This window comes from Podarcis bocagei (genome assembly GCF_964188305.1).
Source record: "Podarcis bocagei genome assembly, chromosome: 9".
Classification (NCBI taxonomy): Eukaryota; Metazoa; Chordata; class Lepidosauria; order Squamata; family Lacertidae; genus Podarcis; species Podarcis bocagei.
The window spans coordinates 27062616-27082526 of NC_138134.1; the positions used below are offsets into that span (position 1 = coordinate 27062616).

General features: G+C 45.7%; 1 protein-coding gene across 8 annotated transcripts in view; it reads left to right on the plus strand.

Annotated features, from left to right (window-relative positions):
• The first annotated feature begins 5234 nt into the window (after positions 1-5234).
• The window catches only part of FAT1 (FAT atypical cadherin 1), a 118966-nt gene continuing 104289 nt past the window's right edge, over positions 5235-19911 (plus strand). For 3 of the 8 annotated variants that reach the window (XM_081208539.1, XM_081208543.1, XM_081208544.1), the window contains exons 1-2: positions 5238-5624; positions 13856-17145. In XM_081208539.1, coding sequence (XP_081064665.1) covers positions 13875-17145 — 3271 coding nt within the window. In that variant the 5' untranslated portion in view covers positions 5238-5624; positions 13856-13874. Of the gene's footprint in view, positions 5625-6231; positions 6251-8180; positions 8238-10056; positions 10356-13855; positions 17146-19911 lie in introns of those variants that run through there. The other 5 variants (XR_014011707.1, XM_081208545.1, XM_081208542.1 and 2 more) reach the window with 4 other exon arrangements.

Here is a 19911-nt window from a genome sequence, read left to right on the forward strand (position 1 = left end):
TAGCATCCAGAAAATTATTAAAAAGCAAAATTTGCTTTTAGATCTGGAAACATCTCTGCCTGCGTATTTTGGGTGTCCAGTACTAAATGCATTCTGAAGGCAGTTTTAATTAGTGCTGTGAGCTGTGGCAAAAGGGCTTGATCCCATCAGCGAAGATCTTTGTTTTCTATTTAGATCAGGCCCAGAGTTTGTAAAACATTCAATATCCTTAGTAACAAATGATTTTGTGTGTAAAGAGGCACATCTCTTCTATCCCCTTGAGAAGACATCAAAGTGCATTGCAACTGCAGCACTACTTTCAGGTAAGTGAAATGGAGGAATTAGATTACTTGTATTATGGATGCCAGAAGGTTTTGGCTTCTGTTTAGTCTTCCTTGCCTTCGTCCCTCCTACATTTTTCAGCCCCACTGAAATGGTACAATTTTGTATGTCATCTTAGCCCACTTAAATGGCTATTTGGATGCCCAAGGGAGAAAGGTAGAGTAGAAGTTGTTTAATTCAGTCTTCCCCAACATTGTGTCTTCTATATATTTTTGGTCCACAACTCCCAGAATCTCTTACTATTGGCCATGATAACTGGGGATTATGGGAGTTGAAGTCCAAAATATCTGGGGAGGCACATGGATGGGGGAGGTTGGTTTAAAGTATAAAGTGTGGTAGTTTCAGAAGCAAACTGGACTGCTGGCTAGCTCAGTTGGTTAGAGCATGGTGAAGATAACAGGGGCGCAGGATGATTCTCCTAAGGGACAGCTGCATATTCCTGCATTGCTGGGGGTTGGAGTAGATTACTCCCAGGGTCCCTTCCACCTGTAAGATTTTATGGTATTTTTAAAATCAAAACCCCAGCGCTTTCAGTGCCAATTTTTATGGGGAAGGGAAGAAATGTGAGTGTTTGGGTGAAGAAGAACCTTAGAGCATTATCCAAAATTGTATGTGTAAGAGGATTCAGAGAAAGGTGATAAAATAAAACTCAGTGGCAAAATATGGGCAGTTGCTTGTTTGCTGATTTCCTTTCCTATGTCTCCCTTGACGCTCCCATCCCCCAGCAAAAATGGCTTAACGTACATCACATCTGTTCACTATAAATGAATCAGATGCATTCTGCCCACATAATGGGCGAAAATGCTTAGGTCCTACTGCGATCATTCACACACACCTTGCCCCCACTAGCTTCACTGCTGCCTAAATCCATCATCTAAGGTCACATTACTGTCACGTCTGTCATTTTTCATTGCGGCACTGCAATAATGAATCTGATGCAGCAATGGAAAAGGAGACACAGAGGGGCATACTATTCTGCCAGATCATTTTCTCTCGGACTCTCCAAATCCATCATCTCAGATCCACCACATCCCACACTTGTCAACTCTTGTTGATATAAGAATGCCGTAACTGGGGACACCTTGCCATTGAAGTGAGGGGCGATTCTCCCAGATCTCGAAAAGATGCTCTCACAAGCACTGTATATCTGTCTTCTGTCACTGTATGAGGGAAAAAAATCAGTTCAAAATATTTTGGTACCAAGGTAAAGGTAAAGGTACCCCTGCCCGTACGGGCCAGTCGTGTCCGACTCTAGGGTTGTGCGCTCATCTTGCTCAAGAGGCCGGGGGCCAGCGCTGTCCGAGGACACATCCGGGTCACGTGGCCAGTGTGACGAAGCTGCTCTGGCGAGCCAGCACCAGTGCAGCACACGGAAACGCCGTTTACCTTCCTGCTATAAAGCGGTCCCTATTTATCTACTTGCACTTAGGGGTGCTTTCGAACTGCTAGGAGGGCAGGAGCTGGGACCGAACGATGGGAGCTCACCCCGCCGCGGGGATTTGAACTGCCGACCATATGATCGGCAAGTCCTAGGCACTGAGGTTTTACCCACAGCACCACCCGCGTCCCTTTGGTACCAAAGCAGGCAGTAAAACAATTAAGCCTATCGTCTTATTTTCAAGTTCAGGTCTGACTTGGGAGTCAAATTGAGCATGAACTAAACTGTAGGTTAAATCACTGATATTCTGAACTAGAAAACTGGTAAAACTGGTTTGGTCAGTGATACCCTACTAATAACAGTAGAGCTGGCTGTTATCTGCTATGATTTCTGTACCTAGAAACAAAATTGACCACCTCATCAGGTCCAGTCCTACCATTGGACTGTTTGAGGCAGCTGCTTCAGGTGGCAGATGTAAGGGGTGCCAGCATCCCATCCCACCTTTCCCTCACCCCTAAGCTAGTCTGTTCTGTACCTCCTAAGCTAGCTCACTGTTCTAAGATAGTGGATGTTGTGTTGCAGTGTTGAAGAAAGATGCAGATGTCATTCTAGATGGATTCTGTACGCAGAATGTGAGAGGGGAGGCACCACACTGTCAGACTTCTCAGGCACTAAAAATGGCTTGGACTCACCCAGCATCTCAGAAACAACATTCTGCTTATTCAAAAATGTAAGCAAAAAGTATTTGGGGCTTTTAAAATGTGTTCATGCCTGTTGTAACGATGGCCTACTTTTCTGAAACACATTCAAAGCTGCTGACAGAATTTAAATAATTACAGTTGCATAAAACCATTGTAGTACATATGAAATAAGAATATAAATATCAAATGTCTACTTAATTTTGTCCTTCTGAATGCTAGGAGACCAGTTCTCTAGCAGGACTCCTTAGGGGGCCATAACTGAAAAGACCCTCCTAACACCCATTCCCTTTAATGTTATTTGTTTGTTTGTTTATTACATTTAGACCCTACCTTTCCTTTAAGGAGCCCAATGTGGTATATAAGGTTCTCCTCCTCCCCATTTCATTCTCACAACAACCCTGTGAGGTGGGTTAGGCTGAGAGATGGCGAAAGGCTCAAGGTCACCCAAAGAGCTTCATGAGTGGTGATTTGAACCCTGATGTCTCAGATTCTAGTCCACCACTCCAACCTGAAGGTTTCAAAGGACAGGTAGACTAACATAGACTGTGGTGGTGCTTAAAGCTAGTCTTGGTGCCCTGGTTCTGGTTCCTGTCTCTTGATTTTGGTGTCCAGATACCCAAAGCCCCCATATATTTGGCCATTATATCATTTTCATTGCTCACAACACCCACATGCTATAGGAACATGCTTTCCTCCCTTTTCAATCAGCCACCAACATCATTTCCTAATATATACCATATTCACCTGATACCAACACATTACATAAATCACAGTCTGGGTGCATGTTGGGTGTCAGAGCAAATATAAAATATATCTAGAGCAATAGACCACACTGGAGAAGGTGATTGCTGTTGTCCCTCTGGCCCTTGCAAATCCAATCATGTTTCACATGATAACCATAAATCTAGAGCACTGTTTCCCCAGCTCATGATAGTGGAGGCAAGTACTTTCACACCTCAAGGCCAAAAAAAGTTGGGGGGGTTTTTGTGTATAAGTAGGTATTACAGGAATATGTTTCTGTATGAATCACTGAACTGGACATGCTTCCTTACTAGACAAACCCAGAACACTGTCTCATTCAGCAACACAACAGGATGCTCTCTATGAAGGCAAGTAACTCTGCTGTGTCTTCATCAGGAGTCATTAAACAATTTGAGGGCTGAGAAATAGCCTCTCCCATAGGCTAACAGGATGTAACAAAGGTCAGACCAGTTAATCTTGCAGAGGTGTAGTGGGCAGAATCCTCTATGCATAGGGAATTTCGACTCCCATCAATAATCCATTCATTACTGCACAGTATCTGCAGTCTGGAAATTGCTGATCTGGAGTACCCTTGGCATTGCAGCCCAGGATTCCCAGACAACGGCAAGGTGCTTTCTGGATCCTGAAGTTTTCCTCATATCAACTGTATAAACAAGAAATGAGACATGCACTATCTATCTGCTGGGCACCAAAAAAAATTCCCAAAAAGGCTGCATCACAGTACTTTTGCTTGGGTGGGAGAATGCTGGATTAAACTGGAATATAAAACAGTGGGATGTCTTTTGGATGCAACAACATTGTGTAAATGCTACGGGCAATGAACAAAGCCCATTTTTTTATGCACGAGGAGCATCTAACATCTGTCCAAAAGCAACCCAGAATCTACAGTCGAGGTCTGTGTTGTGTGACTTTGTTCTGCTCTAACACCGCCAAGAAGCAATGGGTTGCTGTTTGTATTAGTATTCAAATGAACCTTGTTTGGGATTTGTGTTTGGAAGAGAGGGGTGTGTGAGAGTCACTCAGATATCCCTATTTTTCTTCCTTGTTGAGTTCCGCAGGGAATAAGGAGGGACCTGACAGCCAGTGCCACTCTCTGGAGTGGTTGTAAGTAAGAAGGCAGGCAGACTGAAGGCAGGCTCAGGTCACAGAATCATAGAACTGTAGTGCTGGAAGGGATCCTAAGGGTCATCTAGTCCAGCCCCCATTCGTCCTAACGGGACAGCCTCCACCGTAAATGTGAGGAGAATATGAACAATATGATAACATGGGGCGGGGAGGGATGTACGCCACGTCGAGCTCCTAGGAGAAAAGGTGGCTGGAAACCTAATGATAACCGTAAGATGTTGGAAGGAATATTTAGTTGCGATGCCTGCATAGGGTTGGACTAGATGGCTGGGGGGGGCGGGGTCCCATCCAATTCTAGGATCCGATGATCCTACCAAATAAACAAACCAGCACTTCCCCCAAAAACCTGCACAGTAAGGCTGTGACAGTGTCACTCCGCCTCTTGGAAAGAGCCCCCACCCCGCCTTCATCCAGGATTTTTCACCTGGAGAGCCGTGATCGCAAGAGCCTCGGCTTTGCCTGCGTCTCTAATCGTCGTCGCGGATTGAGACGACTGGGGCAGATCCGTGACAACGACACGGCGCGGAGGAAGTTTGGGAAAGTTGCGCAGCCAAGCCCCTCGCTCTCGAAGGGTGGTTTATTTGGGGGGGGGGTCTGATCGCCAGGGTGGCCAGGCTTGCCTTGCGGAGCTGAATTCAGAGTAGCCCTCAGCACCAGGCGGAGCAGAGGAGAGCAGAGGATCACCCTTCTCCGGAGCGCAATACAGTCGACGGGGCGGGAAGGAAAACCCGGTTTGCAGGCGCGCCCACCTCTCGCGAAGCGGAGGCGACGGAGAGGCGGGGAGCGCCGTCCACCTTCTCCGGCTCAGGCGGCCGAGCAAGGAGCGCTCGGCTGCTGCCGTCACCGCCGCCGTCTGGCGGGAGAATCCCCCCATCCAGCGGTGGGGAGCGGGAGTGGGCGGCGCTCCAGAGAAGAGGGAGGGCAGAAGAGGAGGCGGCGGCGGCAAGGAGAGGGAGTGAGTCAGTGAGCCGCTGCAGCCTGCGCTCTCCCCGGCGCTGCAACTCAAGACTACCTATATGCATACTCCTTGCCTGGACATGTCTTGACAAACTTGGATTTTTTTTCCCCTTCTCCTCTCGCTTTCCTCTGACTCCCTCCCCACAACATACCAAGTTTTTAAACACCGGATGGGTTCAATCCGGCATGCAGCCACCTGGGATATGGAGACAGGCGCCAGATCTCCCGGGCGCTGCTGGAATACGCTGCTGCCGGGCAAAGTTGGCTTTCGATTTTGATGCATGCCTCGCTTGGGGACCCGAGTCCGCCGGAATGGACTGAAAGCAAAGCAGGACTGGCTTGAGGGACGAGACACGCGTTGCACCCAGCTGGCCTGGTTGGTGAGTTGACGGTTCTTTTCCTCTGTTGAGTGGCAAAGAGGGTGTTGGGCTGCTTAATGCATTCAGAGGCTTCTGCGCCCCACCCCCGCAACTATACTTTCGTGGTTGCAATTGATCTGGCCGTCCTGTCTCAATATTGCACGGATCAATAAACGCCCCCGCACTCTTCTGTCCCCCCTCCCCCGCACTCTACCTTTCTAGGGCGAGAGAGACGCGGCTAGCTCGTGCAAAGCCCGCGCCCTCCCGAAAACGATTTAAGTAGCCTTGCTGCAAAAAAAATAAATATATTTTTTTTAATTGCTACCGGGGTTTTGCATCCCCCCACTCCTTGTAAAGCGCAACTTGTTTTAGAAATGGTGCCTTTGGGAAGGAAAAGCAGGGAATCCGCGCGTTTGTATTGTGGCGCAGCGCCCTCTAGCCGCCGGTTAGGGACGCAGCAGCTCCGTTCCTAGCCTGGGTCCCGTCACAAGCTCAGCCAAGTTCAGCATTGTCCGGAGGAGACACGAGGGAACACGAGGAGGGCTCTCTATATGCATTGTCCTCTCGCTACTCTGGAGGTGTGTGTGTCTGTGTGTGTGTGTGTGTCCCCTCCGCCCGCCCTCGTACTGCTGGTTTCTCTGCGTAAGGTGAGCCTCGAGGGCGACCCGTCGTTTCTCGTTTCACTCCACATGGGGGGGGGGGGCGGGGATGCGATTTATACGTCGAGCGTTTTATAGCGCCTTGATCGTCGGCCACATATTTAGCACTTGCCTCGAGGGGACAATTTTTAATGCAACCGGGAGGGGGGGAGAGAGAGAGAGAGAATCAAGAAAAATTGAGAGACTAGTGCGAAGTGAAGGCTGGGTTTGGGTAATCTGCCTTATCTCTTGTTCTCCCCCTCCCCACTTTTTTGCTGCCTTTCCGTGGCAGAAAAAGGTAGTTTCCTTCCAAACAATTAAGTTTCTCGGGGGAGGAAGAGGAGCGTGGCGGGGGGCTGGGGTGGCGGTGGCAAGTGTCTGATCACTATGACCCATGGGGCCGAGGTCCCTAGCCCGCCCATAAAATATGAGGGGGCCGCCCCCCAAAAGTTGATGGGCATTGCCATTCAAATACTGTGGGTGTGTGCCATCATGCGATCGGTTACGTGAGGAGGGGCTTACCAGTTCCTCCAATATTTTATTCAAGTTGGCGCCAGGAACCAAGAGTGCCAACCCAACTTAAATATTGGGGGGCAGGTAAGCCCCGCCCCACATAATCGATCACGCACGCCATTTGAATGGTAATACCCATCAACTTTGGGGGGACCTGGTGCCCTCAAATATTTTAGGGGGGCGAAGAAAGGACCCCAAGCCCATAGGAGTTGGTTCCTTCTTTCAGGTTTTGCCCCCCCATCTCACCCATTCCTTCTTTTCCTGTTCTGACTCGGTTCGGAACAAGCTTCGATGGAGGAAGGAGTTTAGGAGCGCTGTATTGCTCTTCCGATCCACACTTGGACAAGCCCGTTTCCCCGAAAGGTTCATTCCGAAAGCGTCGTGGCGGTTTCACGTGTCATCATGCACTGCGACCCTCACATCCCACTTTAGAAACCTGACTGCTCTTATCTTTTATTGGACCGGTTCGGTTCTCAGCGCTTCAGGGAAACCGGCCTAAGCCGTGTCTACTCGGGAGTAAGCCTATTGAGTCCAGTGGGATTTACCTTCGAGTAAACAGCGCCTTGATCGGCATCGATGCGCCACAGAAGAGAACGGGGACTAAGCTTGCACTTCAGAAACCGTTCACCTGGTAGAAAGCTTCGCTTCATTCTGCGTAGGAATGATTAGGACTGTGCTGTAAATCACCTTAATCCCATTCGCTTCTACTTTGCAACTAGGTGATGGATCGTTTTCCAGTTTGGTTAGGTGAGGGGCTGGGCCCTGGCAGGAAAAAACAAGATCATTTTCTCCAGAGTAAGCGATTTACAAAGTGGGCTTGTGCATGTCTGCTCGAAAGTGAGGCTCGCTGGATGTGTCAAATGAGGGAATAGTATACACATTTACCTGGGAGGAAACCCCATTGAACACAGTAGACTTTGCTCCTAAGCAGACCTGCAGAGAGGGCTGGGTTAGCTAGAGGCTATTCCGGAGTGATTGGGGAATGGGAGGCCTGCGATTGCTCCGTTTGATAGCAGTTCGCCAACTCCTGTTGGTAGACGGCGGCAGTGCGCTCCTTCTCCACTTCCTATAGAAATTTACTGTGCCGACAGATATTGGTCAGTTCCGGGTATTCCCACTTCCAGGGAGTGCAGGTTTGCCGATTTTCACATGCATGTATACAATCCTTTCAACAGAGCAAGCGATCTGCTGCTTGGTGGGTTTTTATTTATTTAATCCTCCTCGCCTTTACAGAGTGCTTTCGAGACGTGCCATGAAATGTTAACAGTTGTCTTGCTAGTATTGGCGTACAGTACTTTTTTTAAATATTGAAACTCTGAAATAGAATCCCAAGCCCTCCCATTTTCCCTGAGTTTTCCCCTCCCCCAGGGGAGGGGGGGCAGCTGTCTCTGTTCCTATTGGAGAGCCCCATCTGGAGTCCGGTCTCTCCGATACAAGGCAGCCATGCATCTAGGTCTCTCCTTGGAAATCCATACTCCTACGTGTAAGTAGCTAAAATCTCGAAACTGCCCTCCCTTTTTTGTGTGTGAGATTCAAAGTGGAATTAGGTGCGGGTGGAGAAGATGAATGGAAATTCTTACTAGCGCTGAAGCCCAATTTGTACCCGCCCTTGCCAGCTAACAAACAGACCCATCTTGTGCTATGCAGAGCTAGGCGCGCATAAAGCTCTGTTTAGTTTGCACAGGAGTTAACAGTACGGTGTGGCTCTGGAAGTGAAGTCCGTTGAAGTTGCTTTTCCGATCAGGGACTGGCTGTCGTTTGCGTTGCATCATAAACGTCTGCAATCCGAAATGCTTAGGGAGTGGGACTTGCTCATGAGTAAACCTGTTAAATAGTGTGCATGCGTCTGGCCGGATCTCGTTGGTTGAATGAGTGCAACTTGGTTGCAGTCGTATACCAATTTACCTGGGAATAAATCCCATTGAACCAAGTAGGAGTTACTTGCCTGGGCATGTGATACTGTATCTGATACAGTGTATCATAGGATTGGGTGGCAAACTGATCATCGTTATTCTATGAACAATAACTACTTTTTTGGCCACCCAGGTTTTTTAAAACTTTCTTTGCAGATGTCCATACTGCTCTCTGGAGGATTAAAAAAAAATTAAGTTAGAAGGAACTCCTTTAATTCAAGATACGTAAGTGCATTCAAAGCTGTCCGGGCCTCCCAAGATGGTATTTTTGTCCTTCCCGTCTTTAATTTCTGGCTGGGTAATAAGGGGGATGCTGGGAATTGCGCTGCAGGGCGTAGCATGGGGCGCGCTTTGCAAGGCTGGAATTTTGCAGAATACTGGGGTTAGCTTAGCCCAGCTGTGCACGGAAGTGCTGGCGATTATTTATTATGCTCTCCAAAGCGGAGTCTCTGGGAGGTTTGGGCGGTGGAGTGTTAAAAGCCCTGGAGGAGGTAAGATTTGGTTTGCGGAGGCTTCCTTTTTAGGGCTTGCGGCACAATGAGGCGAACTCTCGAGTAATTATAGGCTTGGGAACGCGATGAGACGTATTCAAGAGCAGATTGCAATAATTCTCTGCGGAAACCCGGGCGGTTGGAAACAACAAACTTTGAGAACGGAGTGTTGCTTTTTCTTTTAATTAAAAAGAAAGAAAGCATGAAAGATCCCTTGTTCTCGCTTTCTTGATTTATGACATCATCGACCTCATGAATTAAAAGCAGATCTTTGAGCCACCGAGGAAAGGATTAACTAGAGAGTGTTAATTAACACGACCGATAGACCAAACGTCCTTACTCACGAGTAAACCCCACTGAGATTTTTTTGGGGGGTGGGTGGGTGGGATGTGTTGCTTGGAAAGCTCGATCCTGTGCACGGTCAATGGGTCTTACTCCCATGTAAACGTCTTTCCCAGCCTTGCTTCAAAGCGATTTCTTCTGAATTGCACAGGGACTCGTTTCGGAGCCAACGTGGCCCGATCCGAAGCTGTTCCTTGGTGCGAATACGTTTCAAGTGAGATTTACTCCCGAGGAAGCCTTCCCGGCTCCTTTCTGCGTTTGCTCTCCCAGCTTGATTTCCTCCTTTCCTTAGAAAAGGGGAGTGGGAAAGAAAGAAAGAAAGAAAGAAAGAAAGAAAGAAAGAAAGAAAGATAGTGGTGGCGTTTGATCTGCAGGGTTATAATCACTCCGGAGCCAGATGGTGGCGAGGCGCGGAGCCGCTGAAAAGTGTGGTTTTGGTTTTCATGCCAGAGAAATTAGTTCCGGAGGCGGTTTGTGGCGGCTGCCCCTGCTTTTGGCGGAGGAATCCGGGGGCGAAAGAGAGGGAGAGCCGCTCTGGAGAAAGGAGACCGGCGAGGGACGGAGGGGAAAGAAAGAAAGAAAGAAAGCGCGAGCTGGCGAGGAGACGCTGCCCGGCTGCTGGCCATGCCGGACGGGGAGCTCCACGTCCCTCGGGTGGGGAAGCGGATTCCCCCTCGGGCGAGGCAGCGCTGAGCGGCGAGGAACAGGGCGCCCGCTCGCCCTTGCCCGGGGCAGAAACTTCGTGGGAAGAAAGTTGTTGGAGAGCCAGCAGGGCGCCTTCTTCCCCGCCTGAGGCGCCGCGGAGGAGAAACTTGGGAAACAGGGCGCACTGGAGGAGTTGGAGCGGGACTTGAGGCAGGTAGCGACCGGCGGTGTTGTGAGGTGGCGGCGCTTGGTGCCTTGGTTGTTTCTTCTTCCCCTCCCCCTTGTTGCCCCTAGAGAGTCGTCGTCCCCCCCCCCACAGCGGCGGTGGGATGGCTGGGGAGGGGGGTGGACTCGACGTGCGGTGACTAGCAAGTGGGGCGCGAGGGGCAGCGCGGAGCTATTGTGCTGCTGCTGCTGCCTCGAGCCGGTCAGGGCAATACCAAGGGGGGCGGGGGGGGTTGGCTTGCCAAATCTGCTGTCTTCTAAACTCCCCAGGATAGGTTACTATAGTATCTTGTTGTTGTGTTATCTTGGCTTTTGTGTAGCCCTTAATGTTGGGAGGACAGAGCACAATCCAGCCAGAACAGGAGGATTCCAGCAAAAGTGCCAACTTCAATAAAATATTTTTTTGGGGGGGACCCACATAGTCGATCCCACGAGTTTGAATAGCAATGCCCATTAACTTTCAGGAGCTCTCAGATTTTTTTTGGGGGTGGCAGAGGGACCTCAGCCCCTAGGAGTTCGCTCCTATGGATTATAGGGCCTTTGTCTTTGATTTCGGGACAGCCTAAGTTACAGCTGCTCGAACACCAGGGAGAAGGAGTCCCCCTTCTATTTTCACAAGTTTTTCATAGAGTTGGAAGGGACTCTTGAGGTCAAACCACCTGCAATGCAGGAATATGCAGGTGGCCCTGTGGGGATTGAACCTGCGACCTTGCCATTACCAGCACCACACTCTAACCAATTGAGCCAACTGTGGCTTTTGTTAAAGCAGCACTCTTTCCCTCCGCTCATCGTCCCCAGAACCCATTTATTACCTGGCTGAGCTGATGAAAAATGGGAGAACATGAAGAGTAATTATCTCTTTCCTTATTAGCAGACAGTGGAAGGAAGAGAATAGTTAACTATGGAGTGAGGTTGTGATTTTTCTTCTTAGGACTCCCAGAATTGTCTGGAGAGGGAGAGCAAAGGTTGATTTACTTTCCTATCCTTAGCAGAAGGTGTGCCTAAGTTCTCTCTCTGTGTTACGGTTGTAATGGCAGAGTGTATACTCCTTACCAAGAGTAGGGTATTGTGAATCATCCACCACCCCCCAGCCCTGGAAATACCTTGGGGTGTAACTCCCATTGCAGTTCCACATTTAATTCCCATCACTTTCAGCAGGAAAGCTAAGCCCAGGCTTATCCGTGCAATTCTATTTATTTATTAAAATATTTGTAGACTGCTTACCCTCCAAAAAATTCAAAGCGGTATACAAAAAAAAGCAAGCTGTACAATGCCAACACCCAAAACAGAACAGCATAAAATACATTTCACGCTTGCAGTGTCCAGTAAAATACAATAAATTAATAAGCTTATCTATTCAGATCATTGGCATTTACTCCTTGCAAACTATCGCTCCCCCCCCCTTATTAAGGAAATAAACCCTGCTGGATCAGTCCACTATCTTCTCTTGACAAGCATACTCCAACTGTGGTCAACCAAATTCCACTGGGACATCAGTGGGACTTCAAAGTGCTCAACTTTGCCTGAGTGGTGGCCTTGATCTTTGTTTCCTTTTCTTTTTTGTTGGCAGTTTCTGCAGTAGCTTGACCCTCATACTCTTTTTGAAGGATAAATACCAGAGTTGTTCAGAGAGGAAGAACTCAAAAGTAATTATTGTAGGCTACAATATTAAAACACACTTTCTAGAGAGTAATCCCCACTGAATACAGTGGGACTTTCTTCCAAGTAAACTTTAGTAGGATTTTGCTTTTGCCTCATGTTCTGAAAAAATACAAAATAACCTGCACATTATGGTAATGCAGCCAACAAAAGGATTATTATGGTCTTCTTTCTACAGTTAAGTGTATGTGCAATCTTGAGTAGAGCTTCAATAATCTGAACCCGCCTATGCTTTCAGGTTTAGAATTGAGCAGTTTGCAAGTGGTAGTCATGTGCTATGTTGAATAAGTGATGGTTGGAATAAACAGTTTGACACATACAATTTCCTAAAAAGTTGAAATGGTTATTTATCATAGACGAATGGTTTATTTCTTTTTGTTGAGTTTTTCCATGATAATTGCACTCAGGATTTTAGTGAACTACTGCAATATCATGGTTTGTATCCAATTCTGCCTGAATCACCTCCCGCTTGCACATTGGGACTGCCCCATCCTCTTCTCTTCCTGTGCACCCCAACAATCTGTTGCAGAGGGTCCCCCAACCCTCTGGAGCAAACTTTGAGGGTGCTCTGGGGCCTGCAGAGAAGAGGAGGTGGATGATTTGTTGCACAAGCAGAAGTCTGTTGCGTGCAACCCCATGTATTAGGCTTAATCCTAGCACTTCCTAGAGTTTCTGTTGTTGGACACATAACATTAAGTGCAATTAAGCATGTTGGGAAGCTAGTATGATGAACAGCTTCTGGCATCTCTCTTTTCTGAATTGTTCAAGAGCAGAACTGGAACATTGATTCAGTTTCTTCCTACCTTCTAAAAAAATACTTGGGCAAATCACTTTATTTTAAAGCATTTTATAATCTGCTTAATATTTTAAAAACTCGTGTGGGTTTGTAGCCTTTGGTAAAGGTAAAGTAGGTAAAAAGAAGACTTAATTTCTTTTTTAGTATATTTTTGCTTTCCAGCAATAGAAGCTCAGCGCTTGCATGACCTGCGTTTGCTTTCTCAATTAGAATCATAGCCATTAGAAGGATAGAAAGTACAGGTTTAAAGGCACTCATCTATTATTATTCATTGTAGTGGTAGTGGCATTACTGCAGTTGTCTCCCCTCCCTCTTCCTGTGGGACAGAGAAGGGCAGGTAAGATAGTTGGGCGTTTCTTTCACTTATCTCAGAAATAGTGCTGCATCATTCTGCCTGATCAAAGGAGTGCTGTGGTGCTTTTGCAACCAGCATCTTCTGGTTTAAAGGCCTAAGAGAGGCAATCGGCTCCATATGACGGAATTTAACCACTCCTTTCTTGGGTTGGGAAGAATACAGAGGAAGATCATTGCAACTACAGTGGTACCTCGGGTTGAGTACTTAATTCGTTCCGGAGGCCTGTTCTTAACCTGAAGCACCACTTTAGCTAATGGGGCCTCCTGCTTCTGCTGCGCCACCGGAGCACTATTTCTGTTCTTATCCTGAAGCAAAGTTCTTAACCCAAGGTACTATTTCTGGGTTAGTGGAGTCTGTAACCTGAAGCATATGTAACCTGAGGTACCACTGTATTAGGAGACAACTGTTAGCCTAGGGAAGTAGCACTAGGTATTGTTTTCAGGGAAACCCCTTGAATTGTAAACTCGGCTTTCAATTTCAGATTTTGGTTTATTGGTTTGTAGAGAATACATTCATTGTGACTGATAGCATTCTTTCTTGGGCAGAGTTCCTTACGTCAAGCGAGGGCCTTGCATGGTGGCTCCTTTTCAACAAGTCCATGGGGAGTGAGTAGCAAACTTTCCATAATAGTTTGGAAAACCCTGATTGATATTCCTTTTTTGTTTTGTTTTTCAGGTTTTTGGAACTTGCCTCCATGGAGAGCCATTTGACCATGTTGCTGCTGCTTCTGTTGCTGCTTGTGCAGCATTTTGGAAACTGTGAAGGAAATCCAAGACTGCATCACACGTCGCCAATGCAGTTTACCCAAACTCATTACAATGCCACGGTGTATGAAAACTCTGCGGCCAAGACTTACGTTGGACATCCGGTGAAAATGGGCATTTATATCACGAACTTGCTGTGGGATATAAAATACAAAATAATTTCCGGGGATAACGAGAACTTGTTCAAAGCGGAAGAGTATATCTTGGGAGACTTTTGCTTTTTACGAATACGGACCAAGGGAGGGAACACAGCTATACTTAACAGGGAAGTCAAAGACCATTACGTGTTAACTGTGAAAGCAATAGAGAAGAGCACAAATATGGAAGCTCGTACGAGAGTCCGAGTGCAAGTGTTGGATACAAATGACTTACGGCCTTTGTTTTCTCCAACTTCTTACAGTGTTTCATTGCCTGAGAATACAGCAATAAGGACGAGCATTGCCAGAGTTAGCGCAACGGATGCAGATATTGGAACCAATGGAGAGTTTTATTACAGTTTTAAAGAGAGGACAGATATGTTTGCTATACATCCAACCAGCGGCATAATAGTCCTGACTGGCAGACTTGACTATTCAGAGACAAACGTTTATGAAATGGAAATCCTTGCTGTGGATCGTGGGATGAAATTGTATGGCAGTAGTGGCATCAGCAGCATGGCGAGGTTGACTGTTCATATAGAGCAGGCTAATGAGTATGCTCCGGTTATCACGGCCCTTACGTTGGCTCCTTCAGAGCTTGACAAGGATCCATCATATGCAATCATAACAGTTGAGGACAGGGATCACGGTTCAAATGGAGAGGTGGCGTCTTTGAGCATTGTGGCGGGTGACCCACTCCAGCAGTTTAAAACTGTGAGGACTTTTCCAGGAGGAAAAGAATATAAAATAAAAGCTGTTGGCAGTATCGATTGGGAGAGCCAACTGTTTGGCTATAATCTAACACTGCAAGCTAAAGATAAAGGAAATCCTCCCAAATTTTCTCCTGTCAAAGTAATTCATGTGGCACCCCCCAAATTTAGATCGGGACCAGTCCAGTTTGAAAGAGCTGTTTACAGGGCAGAAATAAGTGAATTTGCCCCATCAAACACTCCTGTGGTTATGGTAAAAACTCTGTCTACTTATTCCCATTTGAGATACGTGTTTAGAAATGCGCCAAGCAAAATAAGATTCCACCTGAATCCTTATACTGGCCTTGTTAGTACTTTAGATCCCATAAATGCACAGCGTGCATCCCATATTGAATTTGACATTATGACAAGTGACAGAAAAGCCTCTGCAACAGTATTGATTAAAGTTATAGATATGAATACTCATTCCCCTGAATTTACCCAGACTTCTTATAAAGCTTCATTTGATGAGAATGTTCCTATAGGTACAAGTGTCACGAGTGTGAATGCAAAAGATCTTGATGAAGGTGAGAATGGCTATGTGACATACAGTATTGCGAATATAAGCCCCGTTCCTTTTGTGATAAACCACTTTACTGGTGTTATCAGTACCTCTGAAAACTTGGATTATGAATTAATGCCGAGAATCTATAAATTGAGAATTCGAGCTTCTGACTGGGGCACACCATATCGCCGAGAAGTTGAAGTCCCTGTTACTATAGCTTTAAATAATTTGAATGATAACACTCCACTGTTCGAGAAAATAAATTGTGAGGGAACAATCCCCAGGGAACTTGTTGTTGGAGAACAAATAACAACTGTGTCTGCTATTGATACTGATGAGCTGCAGCTGGTACAATACCAAATTGAATCTGGAAATGAATTAGATTTATTTAGTTTAAATCCAAACTCTGGGGTGCTTTCCTTGAAGCAATCATTAGGAGATGGCTTGGGTGCAAAAGCAACTTTTCATAGCTTGAGAATAACAGCCACAGATGGAGAAAATTTGTCAGCCCCATTATATATTAACATTACTGTCATTGCCAGCCGCAAACCAGTATACTTACAATGTGAAGAGACTGGTGTCGCCAAAATGCTGGCGGAGAAACTTCTGCAGGCAAATAAGCTGCATGGTCGTGGTGAAGCTGACGATGTGTTTTTTGACACTTACTCTGTGAATCTGCATGCGCCTCAGTTTGGAAATAGCCTTCCCAGAAGCATTGAGGTAAAAGAAGATCAACTCATCGGTTCCAGCATCATACATTTGAATGCTAGTGATCTAGATACTGGTTTCAATGGAAAGCTTGTCTATGCTATCTCTGGAGGTAATAATGATAGCAGCTTTATCATTGGTATGGAGACGGGAATTCTGAAAATCCTTTCAGCCCTTGACCGAGAAGTAAAAGATAAATATACATTGAATATTACTGTTTATGATCTTGGGATACCGCAAAAGTCTGACTGGCGTCTTTTAGATATCAGGGTTCTAGATGCCAATGACAATTGTCCAGAATTCTTACAGGATAGCTATTTTGTGGATGTGATTGAAAACACGAACCTAAATACAGAAATCATTCAAATAGAAGCCATAGACAAAGACTTGGGGACTAATGGGGAAGTGAGATACTCTTTTCTTACAGATACTGACACGTTTGCCATTGATAGCGTAACGGGTATTGTGAAAGTTGTGGGGCCTCTGGATCGTGAAGAGCAACCTGTGTATTTTCTGAAAATAGAGGCCAGGGACCAAGCTAAAGAGGAAGCACAGTTATCTTCAACTGTTCTGCTGAAGGTGTCTTTAGAAGATGTCAACGACAATCCTCCGAAATTTATCCCATCTAATTACCATGTGAAAATTCGAGAAGACCTTCCGGAGGGAACAATCATCACATGGCTAGAAGCCCACGATCCTGACTTGGGCCAGTCAAGCCAAGTGCGGTATAGCCTTTTAGATGGTGGGGATGGAAGTTTTGACGTAGATAAACTTAGTGGAGCAATTCGTGTTGTACAGAGGCTGGATTTTGAGAGAAAACAAGTTTATAATCTGACGGTACGGGCCAAAGACAAAGGCAAACCAGTGTCATTGTCGTCTACCTGTTACATTGAGATTGAAGTAGTTGATGTAAACGAAAACCTTCACCCTCCACGCTTTCCCAGCTTTGTGGATAAAGGTTTTGTAAGCGAAGATGTTCCCATTGGTACTTCAGTGATGACTCTGTCGGCTTATGATGAGGATACTGGAAGAGATGGTGAGATCAGATACTCGATAAGGGATGGATCTGGTGTTGGAATTTTCAAAATAGATGAAGAAACAGGTAAGAACTTGTTACATTCTTCTGGTTTTTATTCGGCAACCTATTACATTGCTTTCAAAATAAGACTTTCAGTTAAATGTCCTTGAAACTAACAATAATTTATTTGTGTGCAGTGCATCAGAATGTTCGAAGGCTCTGAAATCAGTGAACGGTGTTTAATTTTTGTTTGCTACTTCAGTTTTTGTGTGAGGGTGGGGCTGGGCCAAGGCAGAAAGAAGCAGTGCTGGAAATACAGAAGACAACGTCATCCCTTGCGCAGGTTCCTATATTCCCATACTTTGGCTGCAATATTTAATCGACTTTCTGGGGTGTAAGCTCCACTTCCTTCTCAGTTGACGTGGGTTGCACTGTCAGTCCCGGGAACTGCCTATAGGCATTGTCCATATGAAAGAGCCTTTATAGGAATATTTCTAAAGATACTTTGTTTTGTAAGGTTAAAAAGTAGCAGCATGCAAAATGTATACAGTGCAACAAGGATGTAAGGCCCAACTGTATGAATGAAGTGGTGTAAACACCGCAGGATGTTTTAGTGGTCAGATTTACACAGTTGTGTAGGAAAGGTATGAAGGACCTGGGAAACCCAATTTGAATTAGATTTTTTTCCTGTTGAAAAATCTCCTGGGGTGGGAGATCTCTTTCATCCTGCATTGTCTCACAGGCAGGCTTCCATAGCGTGTGGTTGGTGGTGGGCGGAGCTAGAGGGAAAAGGGGGCAGAGCAACAAATATAAATATTACCTTTGTACAGTAAGGTGCATTTCAGCAGCCATGTACCAGTCAAAGGTTTCTATATTGCTGAACTCATCTATCCATCTAGTCAAGAGAATTTAGAACTTAGGAGGCAATTATTGCCTGGGAGTAGACAACATTGAGCACAATTAAGATTTACTTTAGGGTAAACATGCAGCAAATCCATTTGTTTTTAAGAGAGGTCTGCGAACCACCTTTCCAGTTAAAATTCACTCCGTGACTACCCTGCACAATGCCCAAAATGCCCCCAAAATGGAAATAGTCAATATTTACTAATTTTGAGGTGCTGAACACGCAAATGACAATAAAATGTGTCACTTTGCTCCTGTTTAGGAGATGCAAAAAGAGTAATGTGTAAACAACCGACTCCGCATTGAGCGCATAATTTCATTTGGCAACGCTGTATTCTTCTAAGACAAACAATTAATATCTTTAGGTGCCAGGGACAATGATTCTCTTCAGGCAAAAACATTTCTCTTCAGCCAGGAGTTTGGCTGATTAACATTTTATGACTTTTTAACCGTGTTTGTGGTAGAGAGTTATTGGGTTGTTTTTGTTTCAGTGTGTATTTTGTATTCTCATTTTGTTTTTGTTTTTTTGTGAACCACCCTGGGACCCTCAGGTTTACAAATTTAATAAATTATCATCATCATTACCCAATGCAAGATGAATGGACAACATGATTATTGGAGCTCACTGCCAGTTTAGTACAAATGGAACCTGCAATGAAACATTGCTGTTGATTTCCTGTTGGAATAGTTTTTCTTTCAACCCTTTCTCTTTTTATTTTTTAAATTTATTATTACATTTATATCCCACCTTTCCCCTGAGGAGGTCAAGGGGACACACTTAGTTCTCTGCTTCTCCATTTTATCCTCGTGCCCAGTGAGGTACATAGATTAGTCTGAGAGACTGTGACTAGCCCGGGGTCACCCAGTTAGCTTCACAAGTGGCGATTTTGAACCCTGGTCTCCCAGATATTAATGCAACACTCCAACCTGAAGGTTTCAAAGGACAGGTAGAGCAAGATAGACAGTGGTGGGGCTTGAAGATAGCCTGGATCATTCTTCTTTATTTTGATGGTGAGATAACGAAAGTGGGTGAGGCTTAAATCTGAGTTGGTATGCCTAGGATGGCCCTGTTGGTCCCCAATTGACAAAAGTACAGTGGTACATCGGGTTAAGAACTTAATTCATTCTGGAGGTCTGTTCTTAACCTGAAACTGTTCTTAACCTGAAGCACCACTTTAGCTAATGGGGCCTCCTGCTGCCGCCGCACCACCGCTGCACAATTTCTGTTCTCATCCTGAAACAAAGTTCTTAACCTGAAGTAGTATTTCTGGGTTAGTGGAGTCTGTAACCTGAAACATATGTAACCTGAAGCGTATGTAACCCGAGGTGCCACTGTTTGCTGGACTATAATCCTAGAATTCTATATTGGATGCATAGGGTCTGTTTAGCATGCTTTTTAACAAAGTGTCACGAATAAATTGGATAAGAAGCCTAAAACATCCCCGTGGACATAACAGCCAGACGATTCTTTCATAATTCGGTTTTGTTTCCAAATGCGAAATGGAAGATGGGCTGCTCTTGAATAAATACTCAGTTTGCTGTTTGATGAGAGAATGTGCTGAGGGCGGTGGTGCTCCTCCTTAAAGATCCTGTTGGATAACCCTCACAGGGATTGGTAAATAGGATCTCAACATGAAAGCTTGGGGTTCTTCTATTCCTCTCTTTCTGGCTGCTTGAAAGTTAGCATTGTTTAGCAGTGACCCCTATTGACTGGGTCATAGCCTGGTCTGATGAAAACAGCCCAGCCCAGGAGAGAACTGAGATTTACTGACCTTGGGTGTGAAACAGTTGCATTTCGACTGGAGATTTCCTTGTAATTGAGAATCAGTTCATTCAGTGAAGTACGCATGGAGGTGATTTTTTTTTTTTAAAGGTCTGTGTCTTTTCCTTGAAAAACATTTGACAAGCAAAAGGAGTCTTGAAAGGAAATAATTGTCAAAAGCTGTG